Source organism: Engystomops pustulosus, chromosome 9 (genome assembly GCF_040894005.1).
Source record: "Engystomops pustulosus chromosome 9, aEngPut4.maternal, whole genome shotgun sequence".
Taxonomy (NCBI): domain Eukaryota; kingdom Metazoa; phylum Chordata; class Amphibia; order Anura; family Leptodactylidae; genus Engystomops; species Engystomops pustulosus.
Window position 1 is genome coordinate 13,989,873 of NC_092419.1, and position 18,883 is coordinate 14,008,755.

The window sequence follows — 18,883 nt, forward strand, 5'->3', positions numbered from 1 at the left end:
CAGGATGGTCTTGTGCGGCGTGGTATCACCAGGTTGTTACACAGGCGTGACTTGTCGATGTACAGGAACGGCAGGCAACCTCGTAGTCTGGGACAGGCAGAAGGTCAGGACAGGCAGCACGGGATAAGAGTCGGGGGATGTAGCAATAGGTCAAGGCAGGCAGCGGAGAGGCATAATAAGGAACAGAACCAACGTCACAACGGGAAATCACAATAACAGCGCAGGGCATCAGACAAAGCTTTCTCTAAGGCACAAGGCACAAAGATCAGGCAGGGTGTGATGGGAGAGGCAGGTTTAAATAGCCTTCTGGGAAATGGCCAGCTCCAATAAGCTCTGAAGACGGCGCCCGTGCCCTAGGAGAAAGGGACACGAACGCACGGGCCCGATGATGGGAATGTGGAGCGGGGACAGGTGAGCAGCGCAGTTTCACTGCTATTGAAACTTTAACAATGATCCATAAAGTTACTCCTGCAAAAAACAAGTCCTCGTAGATTTGTATCAACAGACAAAAAGAGGGAAAAATCTAAGGTTCCTGAAATAATTTTATTTTTTTAAAGGGTGTTCCCATCTCAAATTAAATATTTCTCTGCTCCCAAATCTATTTAGCCTATGTCTGCCTGCTACAGCGACACAGCGAAGCCAAGCAGGTGCCGTGGGTTCGATGATATGGGTAAAAATGAGAACTCAAGGCAAGGGGCAGAGGTGAGCTATAAATGTTTGGGACAAGAGATGAGCGAATTGAGTCAGTCTGAAACAGGTTGTTGAAGCCATGACTAACCTTTTGGAGCCCTTTCCGGTACGGCGTGGTGCTTCATCCCGGTCACAGCAGAATTTCTGACAAGACTGGGATTCTCTCAAAACATAGCTGCCCTCCTGGAGCACAGACTTGGCCTTGGAGAGTAGACCTGACTATGCCAGAAAGGATCCTAGGAGGTCAAGCTTTCACTACTTCTCTTTCTAAACAAAGAGTCCCAATCTTGTCCCATATCTCTCATTAAGTCTTTTTACTTGGTCGGATGGTCCAATTGGCAAAACCTGGATGTTGTGAAAGCCCCTTCTGACTTCCTGGAGCCCCTTTGAGAATGACATGATGGAGCCTCGGCTTGGGAACTGCGGCTTTGGTTCTCCACTGAGTTTACCAGCGCCGGGCCAAGTCTGGGCTCTCAGAGGATAGCTTTTTTTTCTTTAAGACTCCCATCTTGGCAGAAATTCTGTTGAGACCGAGATGAAGCACCAAGCAATGCTGGAAGGGGCTCCAAAAGGTCAGTCACAGCTTCCACAACCTTCAAGCATTTTGATTCGCTGGACTCCATTTGGGACCCTAACGCAGGGCCATGCTGGCGGTAAAGTGGTCCTGCACATATTATGCATAGGACTGGATTTGTTTCTTTAGGTTTTACACATCATTTTTTTTATTTGTTGCCTATTTACTTTTAACACTTTCAGATGGAAGACAAAAACCAAACATGGGTGGGATTTTTCATCATGAAAGGTATCAGTGACCTTCCTCAGCTGCAGACTCCCATCTTCCTTTTGTTTTTGTCTCTTTACCTCCTTATTGTCAGTGGAAATTCGGCCATTTTACTACTAATCTGCAATGATCGCCAGTTGCAGACCCCGATGTATTACTTCTTGTCTCACCTTTCCATCATGGACATCAGTTACAGCACAGTCACTATGCATAAGACATTGGCCACGTACGTATCGGGAGATGCAAGTGTTTCGCGCTCTGCCTGTTTCGCTCAGATGTATTTCTACGTCTCTCTTCTCTGTTGTGAGTTTGTTCTCCTGGCTGCTATGAGTTACGATCGATACGTTGCGGTATGTAACCCTCTACGTTACGTTATGATCATGAACACTAAAGTGTGTTCTGCATTGACGTCGGTTTCTTGGGTCTTTGGTCTTTCCAAGGCTGCCCCAGCAGTATACATCATCTATGACATCCATTGCTTTAAATCTAATGAAATTAACCACTTCTTCTGTGATCTTCTGGTCATCATGAAGCTGTTTTGCTACAAGGCCTACAAGATGCAACACCTCATTTTTGTGGAATCAATCTTTATTGGCTTCTTGCCCCTCACGCTAACCCTTACCTCCTATGTCTTCATCATCAGGACCATCCTCATGATCCGCTCCAGCACCGGCAGACGAAAGACCTTCTATACATGTTCTTCTCATATCACTGTGGTTTGTCTCCTTTATGTGACATTATTCTGTGTCTACTTTCGACCGACCTCATCATATATGACAGAGACGGAGAAGCTTTTTACACTGTTTTATACCACACTTACACCCATGTTAAATCCTTTGATCTACAGCCTAAAAAACAAGGATATGAAAATGGCCTTCAAGCGCTTGATAAAGAAAAATAGTAAAGTTTTGCTATAAATTAGAAAAATTTTCCTATTCACAGTAAAATGTTGTATAAATAATTTTTTCATAGATATTTCTAGAGCATAATAGCACCAATTTTGCTTGTATACATAGTGCTGTGATCAACTCTAGGGCTGGCAATGTAACCCTGAGGAGGGAGAGCAACTTGGGTTATTCTAACCAATCTGTTAGTGTTTTCAGAACGTTGCTATCAATCACACACCTAGGCTAAGTCACCCGTCTCAGATAAGTAAGGGGTCTATACATCGGGTATCTCAGAGGAGCTGTTTGGAGAGAATACAAAAGCTCCACTGTTACCTCAGGGATTTCATCTTGAGGTTCTTAGAATGTGGGCCTCCACCAATCAAATATCTAAGGCAGGGGTAGGGAACCTATGGCTCGGAGCCACATGTGGCTCTGTTGTTGGCTGCATCTGGCTCTCGGACAGATCTTCAATAAATAATGATGGCTGCTGTGTGTCCCTTAGACTGATCAGTGGACACAGGCAGTGATGTTACCGCAGCCTATGTCCTTTGTGCAACCCAGGCGCCATTGCCACCATTGTATAAGCCTGGGTCAAAGAGGAGATTTTGGGAGCGATGAGGAGCTGGTGGCAGGGAGCACAGGTAGGTGAATATTGTTTTTTTTTGCTGTGACTACCTATCTACTAGGCGGCATGTGCTGGGGCTACCTATCTACTGGGGGGCATGTGTTGTGGCTAGCGATCTACTTGGGGGCATGTGCTGTGGCTACCTATCTACTTAGGGAGCCACAGCAGATGTCCCCAGTAGATAGGTAGCCACAACACATACCCCCAGTAGATAGGTAGCTGCAGCACATGCCCCAAGTAGATAGGTAGCTACTGGAGGCATGTGCTGTGGCTACCTATCTACTGGGGGCATGTGCTGGGGCTACCTATCTACTACTGGGGGCATGTGTTGTGGCTAGCGATCTACTTGGGGGAATGTGCTGTGGCTACCTATCTACTTGAAGGCATGTGCTGTGGCTACCTATCTACTTAGAGAGCCACAGCAGATGTCCCCAGTACATAGGTAGCTGCAGAACATGCCCCAAGTAGATAGGTAGCTACTGGGGGCATGTGCTGGGGCTACCTATCTACTGAAGGCATGTGCTGGGGCTACCTATCTACTGCTGGGGGCATGTGCTGGGGCTACCTATCTACTGCTGGGGGCATGTGCTGGGGCTACCTATCTACTGCTGGGGGCATGTGCTGGGGCTACCTATCTACTGCTGGGGGCATGTGCTGGGGCTACCTATCTACTGCTGGGGGCATGTGCTGGGGCTACCTATCTACTGCTGGGGGCATGTGCTGGGGCTACCTATCTACTGCTGGGGGCATGTGCTGGGGCTACCTATCTACTACTGGAGGCATGTGCTGGGGCTACCTATCTACTACTGGAGGCATGTGCTGGGGCTACCTATCTACTACTGGGGGCATGTGCTGGGGCTACCTATCTACTAGTGGGGGCATGTGCTGGGGCTACCTATCTACTACTGGGGGCATGTGCTGGGGCTACCTATCTACTACTGGGGGCATGTGCTGGGGCTACCTATCTACTACTGGAGGCATGTGCTGGGGCTACCTATCTACTACTGGAGGCATGTGCTGGGGCTACCTATCTACTACTGGGGGCATCTGCTGGGGCTACCTATCTACTAGTGGGGGCATGTGCTGGGGCTACCTATCTACTACTGGGGGCATGTGCTGGGGCTACCTGTCTACTACTGAGGGCATGTGCTGGGGCTACCTGTCTACTACTGAGGGCATGTGCTGGGGCTACCTATCTACTACTGGGGGCATGTGCTGGGGCTACCTATCTACTACTGGGGGCATGTGCTGGGGCTACCTATCTACTAGTGGGGGCATGTGCTGGGGCTACCTATCTACTACTGGGGGCATGTGCTGGGGCTACCTTTCTACTACTGGGGGCATGTGCTGGGGCTACCTGTCTACTACTGAGGGCATGTGCTGGGGCTACCTATCTACTACTGGGGGCATGTGCTGGGGCTACCTATCTACTAGTGGGGGCATGTGCTGGGGCTACCTATCTACTACTGGGGGCATGTGCTGGGGCTACCTATCTACTACTGGGGGCATGTGCTGGGGCTACCTATCTACTACTGGGGGCATGTGCTGGGGCTACCTATCTACTACTGGGGGCATGTGCTGGGGCTACCTATCTACTGGGGGGAATGTGCATATTGTCAGGCTCTTACGGAATAGCATTTTAAAATATGTGGCGTCCTGACCCCTGATCTAAGGGATAGGTTATTAATATGAAAATCCCAGAAAACCCCTTAAAAATTGCAGAGCAATTGTTCATGAACAGGTAGAGATCACATGACCTTCCATCGGCGGCCATTTTATGGACAGGAATCTCTGGCTGATGAGATACAAGACAGGAGGCAACACTTTACATATCAAGAAAGCGGCCATTTCATGCTCTGTCAATACTCTGGGCTAGACGAGTGGCAACCTGACATAGGAATGAGGAGCCGGTACGTAACATTCCTAAACTGAACTCCACAGGAGATTAGGAGCGACCACATTTATTTGCTCTCACTCTTATTAAAGGGGTTTTCTGATAAACAATATTTAGCGTCTTTCCACAGGATAACAAAGCAGTCGTCCTGCGCTTCTTTGACTTCAATGGGGCTTCTGCCAACTAAGGGGGGATTACGACCCCCCGTTCTGCCAGTTATGGGGAGTCCCGGCAGTAGGAACCTATGTCATTTGACGATAATTAATGCCTTTGAGGGAAACCTCCTTTAACCAGTTCACAACTACCAAACGGCTCTAAACTCTCATTGCACATACCCCATGTAGAAAGCATGTGTACGGTATAGACATCATGACAGTAGCATAATTGAAGCTACTATATCTTCTGAACTATGGCAGCCAGAAACACAGTTCTGGTGTAATTTTAAAATTTTAAAGAGGAAAATTCTAGGTGCCACAGAACCAGATATAGCCACTGTTAAAGGAAATCTACCACCAGTATAAAGGTTGTAAACCAAGTACACCTGCAGGTATATGCCTACTGTGGCAGGATCTGCTCTTCTTTTAGCTTCTTAATGCCCTTGTTATTATGAAAATGGCTTTAAAAATTATGTAAATTAACAGTTATGGAGCCTGGAGGGTCTGAGGCTCATTTGCATAAATGTTAAAGCCTTTTTTTGTACAAATGGGGGCATTAGAAGCTAAAAGAATAGCAGTTTCTGCCAGAGGTTAAACGCACCAGCATGTAAGTGTGCTTGGTTTATAATCCTTGATCCTGTTGGTAGGTTTTCCTTTATAGATGCAGTCAGAATCCAATGTGATTTTCATACACAACATCCTATTCCCGACTGTAACAGTGGATATCCCTGGTTCTGTGGCACCTATACACACAATCATGTTGCCTGATGACACCAGAACTGTGGTTCTAGCTGCCACGGTTCAGAAGATATGTGCCACCCTCCAGCCTGTAAGAATGGAGAAGGAGCTGCAGGGAGCCAGAGCTGACCTCTACATCTGTAGCTGAACCTTGGAAAGGGTGAAGGGAAGGTTTATACAATTTTACAACTTATTAAAAAACTTTAATGGGAAAAATTAGGAAAAAAAATCCAACCAAGATAGTTTCATATGTCAAGAAAAAACAAATTCTTATTATATGTAAAGCTGTAAAAGATGGATCGAAACAGTAGAGATAAGTGGACGATGACATGGATTTTCTGGAAGGCAACATGCCCAATTTGCCCGTAGAAGAAAGTTCTTTAATTTTAACCCCCTGGTGATGTTTACACAATAAACATAATTTTTACCCCCTTACATTGCTGTTTTCGCTCCTATAACTCAATGATGGTCAATGTTAAATTGCAGCGTCTCTGTGTCTCTAAGCAGACACTTTATGATTCCTCTGTGCTGACAATGTACTTAGATTATCAGAGTCCAGGTTTAGCTACACTTTTATTTAGCTTATGAACAGTCTACTAGTATCTGACACATAGAAAAAGAGAGATGAGACAGATCAGAGATGAGAGATGATGAAATCCATATAACACACAATGACACTCTCAGCTCTGCTATATCTCACCTATAGTCAGCTCTGCTAAATGCCTCCTTCCCCTGATATAAAGATCTTATCTTGTGTGTAGCTTGTAGATTTAGTCTTCTTGTGCTGTTGTTGATGGCAAGAAATGTGGGAGTCTGTGTGTAAGCTCCTCTTGGAATGCAGGAGGGAGGGGCGATGCCGAGACACTGCAGTGTGCAGACTGGAGAAGCTATTCATGAGAAGAATATGCCCGGCCCTAAGTGAGAAAATTTACAGTCGTATCCCGGAGGCGCCAGGACTGATAGAGACAGGTTGGAATTATATGTGTGAAATGATGTAGTTTTGTTAATAACAGTGAAATAGGGAATGTGTTATTTTTTTATCCTGAGTACTGAGAATCTTGTCTCCGTGGGAGGAATACCCCTTTAAGGAGTTCTCTAGGAATTCTAAAATACCCTGTAAGAGTTGGGGCAGGGGTGACATCCAGATCTTAGCTCCACCCGTGACAAGGAGTTCTGGGAGGAGGGTCACAAGACCCGCTTGGACCATGTGACTGCGCTTCATTTCTTGTGTCCAGGTCTAAGGGGAGGAAAGTATCAAACATGTCCCAAAATTTTGGATTGTGAAGATTTTTGTAAAGTTTAAAAAATTTCAGAAACCTCACTCCCTTTTTGACTCAATCCAAAGTGAATCCCACGTGAATGAAGTGTGACTTTTCAAAAAGTCTCAAATTCAGGAGCAAATTCCCTCCAGTGGCATAAGAAAAAATTAGGAAGTAAATGCCACTAACTACCTCATGGTGACCTTGTTTTATTGAGGGCCACGTCCACCGTCAAAGCAACAAGGCACCAGCAGGGACCAAGACCCAGCAGCCCCTAGTACCCATACTGGTAGACTGAGCCCCCATGGCTCTAGGTCCCCACCCGCACCACACCATGGACACAATGCAATACCGCACCGTGTGAACAGGTCCTGAATGCTCACCCACTAGTGTAGGGATCCACTAAAATGAGGTCACCATGAAGAGGTTAGTGGCTTATGTAATTTGATCAAAACGTAACCAAGAACCTCAAGTTTGTTGTTTTTATAATGTGTGGTCCAGATCTTTCGCTCTCTCCAATGTTGGTATCCTCAGAAAAATGGCAGCCTTGCCCGCAGTATGTAAGTGGTAACTGTCAGCACCGATATTGGGTGTTACCCATGAGCTTTCGACCAAATGACAAAGTGGAACGAAAACTTCTTGCTGAAATCCGTGTTGGTGGACCAGAACCTGCAATATTCAGCACAGACCCAAATACAGGTGGTCCCCTACTTAAGGACACCCGACTTACAGACGACCCATAGTTACAGACGGACCCCTCTGCCCACTGTGACCTCTGGTGACCTCTCTGGATGTTACTATAGACCCAGACTGCAATGATCAGCTGTAAGGTGTCTGTAATGAAGCTTTATGGATAATCCTTGGTCCAAATACAGCAAAAAATTTTGAAACTCCAATTGTCACTGGGACAAAAAAAATTTTTCTGTCTGGGTCTACCATTATAAAATATACAGTTTTGACTTAGATACAAATTCAACTTAAGAACAAACCTCCGGACCCTATCTTGTATGTAACCCGGGGACTGCCTGTACTGCAGTTTGTGTCCGTTCACCACTTGTCTCTGGAATAAGAAAGAGCCTAGTGATAAATCTACTCCAATGAGTGCACTCAGTCCCGTGACCCTCCATAACTTCCGGATGGGTGCAGGGTCCAAATCCTTAAAGGAAACCTACCACGAGGAATCTACCATCAGGAAAGGATCTGATGGTAGATTCGTCCTGCCGGCCCCTAACTTGATCTGTAATGTAATAATCCGGGAACCTAATATAACTTGTTAACCCCTTAATGACCTGGCCCTTTTAAAGAGCTGTGTGGCGGCTTTTTTTCTGTGTAACAAATCGCACTTCATAGTGACGATAAATTACATTCCATGCCGTGTACTGGGAAGTGGAGAAAAAAATTCCAAATGCAGTGAAAATGGTGAAAAACGCATTTGCGTTGTTTTCTTGTGGGCTTGGATATTACGGCTTTCACTGTGCGCCCCAAATGACGCCTCTACTTTATTCTTTGGGTCAGTACGATCACGGGGATAACACATTTGTATAGGTTTTTTATAATGTTTCATACATTTACAAAAATGAAAACCTCCTCTACAAAAATTTTTTTATTTTTTATTTTTACATCTTCTGGCACTAATAACTTTTTCATACGTTGGTGTACAGAAATGTGGGTGGTGTCATTTTGTGCGACATTTTTAGGACTGTACAGCATTCTGATCACTTTTTATTTAATTTTTAACATTTTTTTAATCATAATTTATTTTTTTTTTACTTTTATTTTTACTATTTTTCAGACTCCCTAGTCTACTTTAACCCTCAGTTGTCTGATTGATCCTACCATATACTGCCATACTACCGTATGGCAGTATATGGGGATTTTACTGCTCATTCATTAAAATGTGCAAATCGCACATTGTAATAAATGGGTTAAATAGAGACAGCCTCGGGTCTTAGGAAGACTCGAGGCTGTCATGGTGACTGATGACGTCATCGGGGAGCGGCGATCTCCACCAAGATGGCGCTGCCCATGCCCCACCATCTTTTTGAAGCCTCCGGCAGCTTTGCCGATAGCGACCGACAGGATAACACCCGCAATCAGTGGTGTCAGTGGTAAGTCTTTGCTGCAATGTGCAGCAATGACTTACCGGCTTTGGAGAGGGCTCAGCCCGTGAGCCCTCTCCATGTACCTGCACCCGACACGCGCCGTACTATTACAGCGCACATCGGTAAGGGGCTAAAGAACTCTATTTTAGCAAGATGTAAATGAACTGTAGAGGCTCCTGGGGCGTGTACCAGCCTGGCCGGCACTGGGAGCCAAGGCTTCGCCCCAGTAGCCTCTACGGTTATTTTACATATTACTAAAATAAAGTTTTAAATAAGTTATATTAGGTTCCAGGATTATTAAATTACAAATCAGGGCAGAGGCAGCAGGAGGAATCCACCATCACATCTACTTCTGATAGTAGATTCCTCATGGTAGGTCTCCTAAAAAAAAAAACACTCTAGGAGCATTGTTAACCAGCTAACCCTCCGATAAAATAAGCAAACACTGCACTGCCATAGCCTTAGAACGCTGGACTGAGGTTACAGCGGTCCGGTGTATTCATGAGGGGGCGGTCCGAGGAGGCGGTGACTTCCGCATGAACCCCGGCAGTCACCGCCGGCCTATGGAGTGGGAAGGGCGGTCCGGGAAAGAAGCAACGCCTCGGACTGCCCCCCTCATGAATACGTCAGACCGCTGTAAGCTCGGTACGGCGTTCTGAGGCTGTAGCAGTACAGTGTTTGCTAGCTTTTTCGGAAGTTTCCGATAAAGCTAGCGATTTTACACTGCTAATGATGGGGCAGCGCTAGCGGGCTTATACAGGGTGACAAGTAAGTACTGAAGCAATGCAGAAACCAGAGCCCCCCCTCTCCTCCCCCCACAGTGGTTCTCCAGAATTCATGGATAATCCCTTAAAGCCGTTCTACACTCCAGAAACTCGACAAATCCATGTCAAATTCCACCATGTGAACGCGGCCCTAGTGTAAGTGCGTTTTACGCTAAAAAAAATCCCCAGTAACAACATAAAACATGTCCGCCCTGCAATGTCTCTCACAGGAACCACCTACCTGAGGAATTTCTTGTACTTACTGCTTTGCAGTTACTCATATTACACATTATTTGCAACAATACTTGGGTTTATGGCACCACTTACCTCCCCTTTAATACGGACACTGCACAGTTGATGCTATTTATATGGACATGCTCACTGGATTACATTGAGGGGATATTCTACATGTTATTGATCATAGATAGAAAGAAAGAAATGCTTCTATAAACACGTAGCCGCCCGCATGGATTATACTCAGCTGACCGAGTCACTTTTCAACCTAAATTATCCGCGGTACACAGAATTTAACAATTATCTCCCAAAGCGCATGCGCCCGATACATCACGCAGGCGCAGACTGCTTCCATCACACGCTCCCCAGAGGCATGCCGGGAAATGTAGTTCATAGGAGTTGGGCTGCATTACCTGCTTTGTAGGTGACTCCCATCCAGGAAATAGTAGTCAGAGTCGCTGTAGTTGGCGGCTTGTGCCGGGGCAGGTAAGTGGCCTTGTTTACTTGGGGGAAATATACACAAGAGGCCGGAAGGAGGTAAAGAATAGCTAGAAATGAACTTCCATAGAACTTTATGGGAGCTGCCATGTTCCCAAAATATAGAACAAAAGTGGCTCATTGGAAGTATGGAGCGGGTGGGTGACCTGTCTAGCCTAGGGTGCTGGGTGTCTGAGCCAGGGATTATTCCATAATGTATACTGTATAGTGCACTCACTGTTCTGCTAGTGGTACATTAGTTATATTACTTGTCCTTTTCTGTGGATTGGGGTAAATGTCTAAAAATTCAACTGCTGTGATCCCCAGTGATTTAGAGAATGGTGGACAGATAGGAGCTCACAACTGCCCCTACCCAAAGGATTTACAGAATAGTGAGTGCAGCTCTGGGATCTAATACAGGATGTAACTCAGGATCAGTACAGGATAAGTAATGTCATGTATGTACCCAGTGACTGCACCAGCAGCAGAATAGTGAGTGCAGCTCTGGGGTATAATACAGGATGTAACTCAGGATCAGTACAGGATAAGTAATGTCATGTATGTACACAGTGACTGCACCAGCAGCAGAATAGTGAGTGCAGCTCTGGAGTATAATACAGGATGTAACTCAGGATCAGTACAGGATAAGTAATGTCATGTATGTACACAGTGACTGGACCAGCAGCAGAATAGTGAGTGCAGCTCTGGGGTATAATACAGGATGTAACTCAGGATCAGTACAGGATAAGTAATGTCATGTATGTACACAGTGACTGCACCAGCAGCAGAATAGTGAGTGCAGCTCTGGAGTATAATACAGGATGTAACTCAGGATCAGTACAGGATAAGTAATGTCATGTATGTACACAGTGACTGCACCAGCAGCAGAATAGTGAGTGCAGCTCTGGGGTATAATACAGGATGTAACTCAGGATCAGTACAGGATAAGTAATGTCATGTATGTACACAGTGACTGCACCACCAGCAGAATAGTGAGTGCAGCTCTGGAGTATAATACAGGATGTAACTCAGGATCAGTACAGGATAAGTAATGTCATGTATGTACACAGTGACTGCACCAGCAGCAGAATAGTGAGTGCAGCTCTGGGGTATAATACAGGATGTAACTCAGGATCAGTACAGGATAAGTAATGTCATGTATGTACACAGTGACTGCACCAGCAGCAGAATAGTGAGTGCAGCTCTGGAGTATAATACAGGATGTAACTCAGGGTCAGTACAGGATAAGTAATGTCATGTATGTACACAGTGACTGCACTAGCAGCAGAATAGTGAGTGCAGCTCTGGAGTATAATACAGGATGTAACTCAGGATCAGTACAGGATAAGTAATGTCATGTATGTACACAGTGACTGCACCAGCAGCAGAATAGTGAGTGCAGCTCTGGGGTATAATACAGGATGTAACTCAGGATCAGGAGAAGATCCAGTATCTGAAGTATTTATAGAGTTTTATTTATTTTTTAGTAATTTGTTGAAAAAATGGAGGAGAATCCTAGGCCTCTGACCAGCTTAGCGTGGACCTCCGGCCAGACAACGTGTCCTAAAGGCCACAGTATAGTAAGTGATTGCACTTGATGGATCGTCCCTGATATTGATGCCGCTGATGTTTGATAATCTCCAGCCGGTTACTTGTCACTTCCATAGATTGTGGCCACGACAGAAGGAGCCTCTGCCAACTTCCTAAAGGGGTTTAACCAGAAGTCTGCTCTGTACCTATGTTGTAGCACAACTCCAGAGGTAAGTGTGTCCCGTACCAGTTATGTGATGCTCTGTAATACTTGGCCATGCTCTGTAATGCTTGGTCGTGCTCTGTAATGCTTGGTCGTGCTCTGTAATGCTCGGCCGTGCTCTGTAATGCTCGGCCGTGCAGTGTAATGCTTGGCCGTACTCTGTAATGCTCGGCCGTGCCCTGTAATGCTCGGCCGTGCTCTGTAATGCTCGGCCGTGCCCTGTAATGCTCGGCCGTGCCCTGTAATGCTCGGCCGTGCCCTGTAATGCTCGGCCGTGCCCTGTAATGCTCGGCCGTGCCCTGTAATGCTCGGCCGTGCCCTGTAATGCTCGGCCGTGCCCTGTAATGCCCGGCCGTGCCCTGTAATGCCCGGCCGTGCCCTGTAATGCCCGGCCGTGCCCTGTAATGCCCGGCCGTGCCCTGTAATGCCCGGCCGTGCCCTGTAATGCCCGGCCGTGCCCTGTAATGCCCGGCCGTGCCCTGTAATGCCCGGCCGTGCCCTGTAATGCCCGGCCGTGCCCTGTAATATTGGCAATGCTCTGTAATCCTCTGTGGATGCCTGGGGAGTGGTGCAGGTGATGACCTCACGGTGATTGGATGTGGATTCCTGCTATTAATAGGTGGATGAATTGTGTTCGGCTTGAGTCACTCACATAGGAGAGATACTCTAAGGACTTGGTTAATCGTGGCCTTCTTAAAGGGATGTGTCATATTAGATGATTACCTGGAGGGATGAGCTGACTGATAACATTCCTCTTGTATTTCCAGGTCATAGAACAAGTGATCACGGAGGTCCTGCTGCTGAGCGAGAAGAGCCCTCTGCCTGTAGGCTGCGCTTTCATTGGGGAATATTTAGATGCTAGTAAGTGTGTCATGTCCTGTGTCTTATGATGTGATGTCATCCCTTCCGTGGAGTGAAATTGAACTAGAGATATTCACTCTTAAAATTACAGTCAGGAATTCTGATCTGTATTTAAAAATCACATTTTTTTACTGCAATTTTGACAGGTGATACATCTGTATGTCTTAGAAACACTATAATCCTGATCTAATATTTAAACAACACCACAATTTTGGTGCCACTATTCTGGACAGATGATAGTTTAAAGTTTGGCACTGTCATCAGGTATATATGGGGCAAATAGGACGTATGTAGCCTTATGGCAGTTGCTAAGGGGTTAATGGGGTTGTCTCCCTGATTTTTTTTTTTTACACAAATGCCAACTTTTGCCCATTTGAGTATAGGCCTTTGCCATGTGATCAGTGGGGGCTGCCACATGACCCCCCACATCTATTATCCGCTGGCTATAGCAGCCGTTGGGGTAATACGATGAAGGGCAAGAAGATTCCTTCGCACATTGTGTAGTGGTCATATCAAGGTACTGCAGATTAGTTGTCATTCACTTTAGCGGAAACACAGCCGATTGGTGCAGGAGATCAAGTATTGGTCCCCGCTGATCACATGGTGGCTATTCTGAGGGTAAGCCAAATTTAAAAAATTGTGCCCCTCAAATGGGTTGTTCCGCTATTCACAAGATAGGGGAAAACTAGCGGTTGTTCCACTGCTGGGACATTCTCACTAATGGAGGATCTTGCGCCCTGCGGCTCCTTTCATGGCCTATGGGGGCGCTGTGTTTGTCTGTTTTCATCATTCCCAAACAATTGAATGGAGCAGCAGGGGGAATGCTCATCCCACCACTTCAGCCAATCAGTGAGAACGGGATCCCCAGATTGTTGTGATCGGTGGTGTCCTACTGGTCGGTCTCCAACTTATCACCTAATTGTAGATGTAGAAAGGGGATAACATGTATATACTTGGGACAACCCCTTTAAGCCTATTTTATATCAATATTGCCACCAAGGGAACATTCCCTACAAGGGCAGAACCACTCTGTGTCACTTGCTCTCGTTCTGGTGGACGGACACCCACACTGATTGGGAGCGGAGTCACCTGTGGGTGCTGGAGTGACTCTGGAGGCCATATTGTAAAAGGGGTTGTCTCTGCACACCACCCCTTTAAAAGGCATAACCAACATAGAGCTGCCTTTGGGATGAGAGTTGATCTATGTGACCAGCGATGACTTGTCCTTACAGAGGTCTCTGTGCCGAAGAAGAAGCGTCTGTGCGTAAAACTGTGTCCTGTGAACACGGCGGATTCGGCCGTCGCTGACATCAAGCTGACGGTGAAGAGCAAGCAGCTGGGCGCACCTTATACTCGCATCGGGTAAGAACCACAGAGTCGTCCCGAATCCTTCTATGCAGCAGCCGTGTCAGATCCTTCTCTGCCCATTTGTTTTTCCTCCTACTGTGACTGTCCGACATCTCGCTGGCAGCCATATTGGTTCTCATGGACCTAATATTCTGTCACCGGGTCCATTCCGGACAGTCAGTCTCCATCATGGGATGTGTAGTGAATTAGGAAGAAGCCATACACCACTAACAACTTGTGTCCCCAAGATTCGCGAGACCCCCTATAGTTATTGGGAACCCCTATATCGTGTTAACTACTGTATCCTTGCGTCTCTTTCTATGGTTCTGTTCTTCTCGTGACCCCAGTGATATGAGCGGCCTGGCTCTATGGTGCAGGAAGGTCCCCGTTTCCTGTCCGAAACCTACTCCAAAGCCAAGAAACATCACATCGGGCATCCGAGGACTTTCTTTAGATAACGGCACCACCCCAGTCCAGACAAAGTAAGTACAGGCACAGGACGGCAGCCCCAGGGAAGTGTAATCTGGGATCAGATGTGTCCAAGTCCTGGAGTAATGGCCATCACTTCAAAGGGATTGTCTTATTAAAGGGGTTTTCCCACCAAACAATGTGGATAGGGCCTAACTTGCTGACCGGTGGGGGTCCTAGTGAGGAGTAACCCACAGATCACGAGAGTTGCATTGCATTGATCTGCAAGTTCGGTCCACTCCTGTGGAAAATCCCTTTAAGTGTTATTGTCATCCTTTATCCACAATAGTTGACGTTCTGACCACTGGGACCCCCACTGATCGGGGGGACCCTGTTCCTAGTAATGGATGGAGCTCCATGTTGAACACGTGTCCTGCCACTTCCTTCATTACTATGGGAGTGTGGGAAATTGCTGAGCACAGCCAGACATTGAATTAAGTGGCAACTCAACCTGCTGCTCCATTCACCCCATTCTTGGAAGTTGGACCCCAAGGTTGTTACACCCTATTCTGTAGATGGAGGATCCAAGAAAACTCTCCTCAGCTCTCAATAATGAGAACAGGACTCTGTTATCTTCACCACTCGCTTAGATAGAGAATAGAGATAGAGGAGCGCTGTGCTTGGAAATTTCTGCCACTCCCACACTGTTGGATGAAGTCCCAGGATGAAGGCTTGATAAGGGAACCTCCGGGTCCCGTTGTCGTGATCGGTGGGGGCCCACGTGATCAGCTGGTTATCCCCTATCCTGTGGATGGAGCATAACTACTAAAAACTTGCTACAACTTCTTTATGTGCTAACTTTTTTGGCTATTACCTGCAGCTGCAGATTAACGGGTTGATCCACATCAAATAGTTTCAATCCTGATTTTTCGTGATGGAAAAAGCAGAAGTGGGTCCATAAATTAGGAAAAGTGGGAAGACCGGGCGCATCGTTACATACCCATAGACGCCTCCACAGGCTTCAGCATCTATTGCCATGGGGCAGCATTAGGAGGCGCTCAGATTGGGCAGGGGGGAATCTAAACCTGACGGCTCCTTTACACTTGAGGATATTGTTTTAATCTTCCCACATTGTTGATTAAATGTTGTCCTGGGAGCTGTAGCCTCGCCTTCTCCGGCACCCGATCGTCTATAAGCCGATTATAAGATTTCCTCCTTCACTGCAGTAAGTGTTGTTTGCCTGCAGCGCCTCTGCAGGGGAAATTAAGTACTGCACATTCTCCAATCTATGTAATGCAGAAGGGGTTTTTTCCACGAAGACAGGTAAGGTCCTATCCACGTGTTAGGGCCTAACTTGCTGATCAGTGGGGATTTCAGCAGATCGCTAAAACGAGGGGTCCGACAGACCCCTCACCGCTCCTCAGACCAATGGAGCCTATGCCCGCACATAACCGTTCTGCTCCATTAAACTCTATGAAGCTGGCGGAAATTGCTGAGCGCAGCACTCACCGATCTCCGTTGGCTCCATAGAGATTAATGGAGCACAACGGTCATGTGCGGTCCTCTGCACCATTACTCTCATGGAGTGACGAGGGGTAAGTTGGACCCCTCGTTTTCGCGATCTGCGGGGGTCTCAGCACTGTGACCCCCGCTGATCAGCAAGTTAGGTCCTAACCCGTGGATAGGGCCTAACTTGACTTTGTGGGAAAACCCCTTTAAGAGCAAGAGACCCTTTTATATTTTTTAGCACTTTACCCCCATATTACTGATTCGTGTCCCTTCTTCCAGCACAATCCACATTCCGCCTCCTGTAGTCAATCCAAAACCATATGTCCGATCTCCTCAGGCCGAACACCCGCTGTACGAGGCCAATGTCTACGGAGTATCTGGTAAGATCTGAAGTCTGTGCACACAAAACCTTTAAAACATTACAAATTCTCACTGTTCCCTCCAACGTCTCTTCCATTTTTGGGTTTCAGCTATCGATGGGATCCCGTTCACCATTCATCCAATGTTTGAAAGCAAAATTTCCGAACCTGCCGTGAGTATCGCCATTTCCTGATACAGTAATCTCCAACCTGTGGGCCGTTTCATAACTACAGCTCCCAGCATGCCCTGGCCACCTGTATTTTTCCTTATTAAGTACAGCAGTGCTCTATAACAACCCTCTGTTATCACGCTGGAGTAGTGATGTCTCCAGCTCCTGGTAATGTGTCCATTGTCTCGTACCTTTCCCTTTTAGATGAACATTTACAATTTTAAGGACCTTCAAATCAAAACCTTAGCTGAGATAGAGAACGAGGTAAATCTTGAAGACCATAGGGTTAAAGTATCTGATTTATAAGGTTTTCCGTCAATCTATAAATTTGTGCTCTTATTTGCAGTATGATTACGGCTTTGTGGTGGAGCGCTCGGCCTGCGCCAGATGATGGTGATCCTGCTGATCATCGACGGACCCTCGTAATGATTCAATGACCGCATGATGGAGACCAAAAATCATCATATAATGTACAGTAATACTGTGGGATCAGCTCCAATTTCTCAGAAATCCTTTATAGCCCTGTTAAAAATCCTTCACTGTTATAGGATGTAATACATCCGTATTATAAGGAGCGTTTCACGGCCACAATCCCAAACTGACCACAGGTCTAATGATCCAAATTAGCAGCATCATGGGGACCTTCTTGGTGGTGTCTTTTTTTCTTCTGGACATTGACTGTTGTGATCTGAACCAGAAGTTCTGGCCTTCATTTGGAAATAGGTTACGTGTCCGACACTTTTATCCTTCCTCCTGTTGCACTAATGTCCCTGCAGGAGGTTGCCGAGAGAGGTAGGGGGCGAAGGTGCCGGATATATGATCCATTGTCAGAATGGGGCCAGAAGTTTCAGATCTAAGGTGATCTGGTCTGGAAGGATGGTGTTATTCTTCCCCAGATTTTAGGGGCTTTGGTGTTCAGACAAATTGAAGAATATAGTGAGGGCTAAAGCATCCAAACACACTCAGTCCACAGATTATGGAACGTGGGGCGGCTGTATTTCACGGGCCAAACACTGTCCTGGGGGCTGGAATCTGGGGATCGGAGGTATACATTCTGCACCTCCGTGCCACTCCCTTCCCCAGGTCATGAAATGAGTCCGCCATACGATCTGGGTTTTACCGCCAGAGCATGTTGGTGTACCTGTCCCCTGACTAGTAAGAAAAAACTTGGTGCACGATGTAAGTCCTAAGTAATTTATGTGTTAAAGGGGTTTTCCCACGAGGACAAGTTATGCCCTATCCACATCACTGAGACCCCCACAGATCACGAAAACCAGAGGTCTGATGGCGTCCCACGTACCTCCCCCGAACCCCTCGTCGCTCCGTTAGTAATAGTGAAGAGGGCCGTGCATGACCATTCTGCTTCATTAATCTCTATGGAGCCAACGGAAATTGCTGAGCGCAGCTCTCACCGATCTCCATCAGCTCCATAGAGATTAATGGAGCAGTATGTTCATGCACGGCCCTCTTCACTATTACTGACGGAGCGACGAGGGGTCCGACGCAGGTACGTGGGACCCCATAGGGTTTGGTGAGGGGTCTCATTTCAGTTGATAGGGCCTTTCTTGTGTTTGTGGGAAACCCCTTTAAATGGTGGCATTAAAAATCATAAAGCCGTTATGTAGCTACACTGATATAAAGTGAACTCGTCACCAAGTATAAGAATCCCCTAAAGAGCCCACATAAGGGTCTTCTTCCCCAAACCTCATGACCACCATCCCGACCATTGCTATAATTTTTTTTAGAAATGTAAAGGGCGTGTCTATGAGGCACATGCATTAAACTTTTGGCTTGCCGTTTTCTTTGATTTTTCGAGACTTTTCACAGAGTTTGTGCTCATTAGCAACTTTTTTTGTTAAAAAAATTTCGA

At 46.5% G+C, this 18,883-nt stretch overlaps 2 protein-coding genes across 2 annotated transcripts; both read left to right on the top strand.

Annotated features, from left to right (window-relative positions):
* The first annotated feature begins 676 nt into the window (after positions 1–676).
* On the top strand, positions 677–2,388 carry LOC140077582 (olfactory receptor 9G19-like). The gene is made up of 4 exons (XM_072124854.1): positions 677–702; positions 1,207–1,343; positions 1,447–1,492; positions 1,566–2,388. The coding sequence occupies exons 1-4, from the start codon at positions 677–679 to the stop codon at positions 2,386–2,388; spliced, it is 1,032 nt and encodes a 343-aa protein (XP_071980955.1).
* Positions 2,389–10,460: 8,072 nt separating this feature from the next.
* Positions 10,461–18,371, top strand: LOC140076392 (multivesicular body subunit 12A-like). The gene is made up of 10 exons (XM_072122919.1): positions 10,461–10,615; positions 12,094–12,186; positions 12,274–12,366; positions 13,127–13,220; positions 14,453–14,582; positions 14,915–15,049; positions 16,764–16,864; positions 16,955–17,016; positions 17,218–17,277; positions 17,360–18,371. The coding sequence occupies exons 2-10, from the start codon at positions 12,109–12,111 to the stop codon at positions 17,402–17,404; spliced, it is 798 nt and encodes a 265-aa protein (XP_071979020.1). The 5' UTR covers positions 10,461–10,615; positions 12,094–12,108; the 3' UTR covers positions 17,405–18,371.
* The last annotated feature ends 512 nt before the right edge of the window (positions 18,372–18,883 follow it).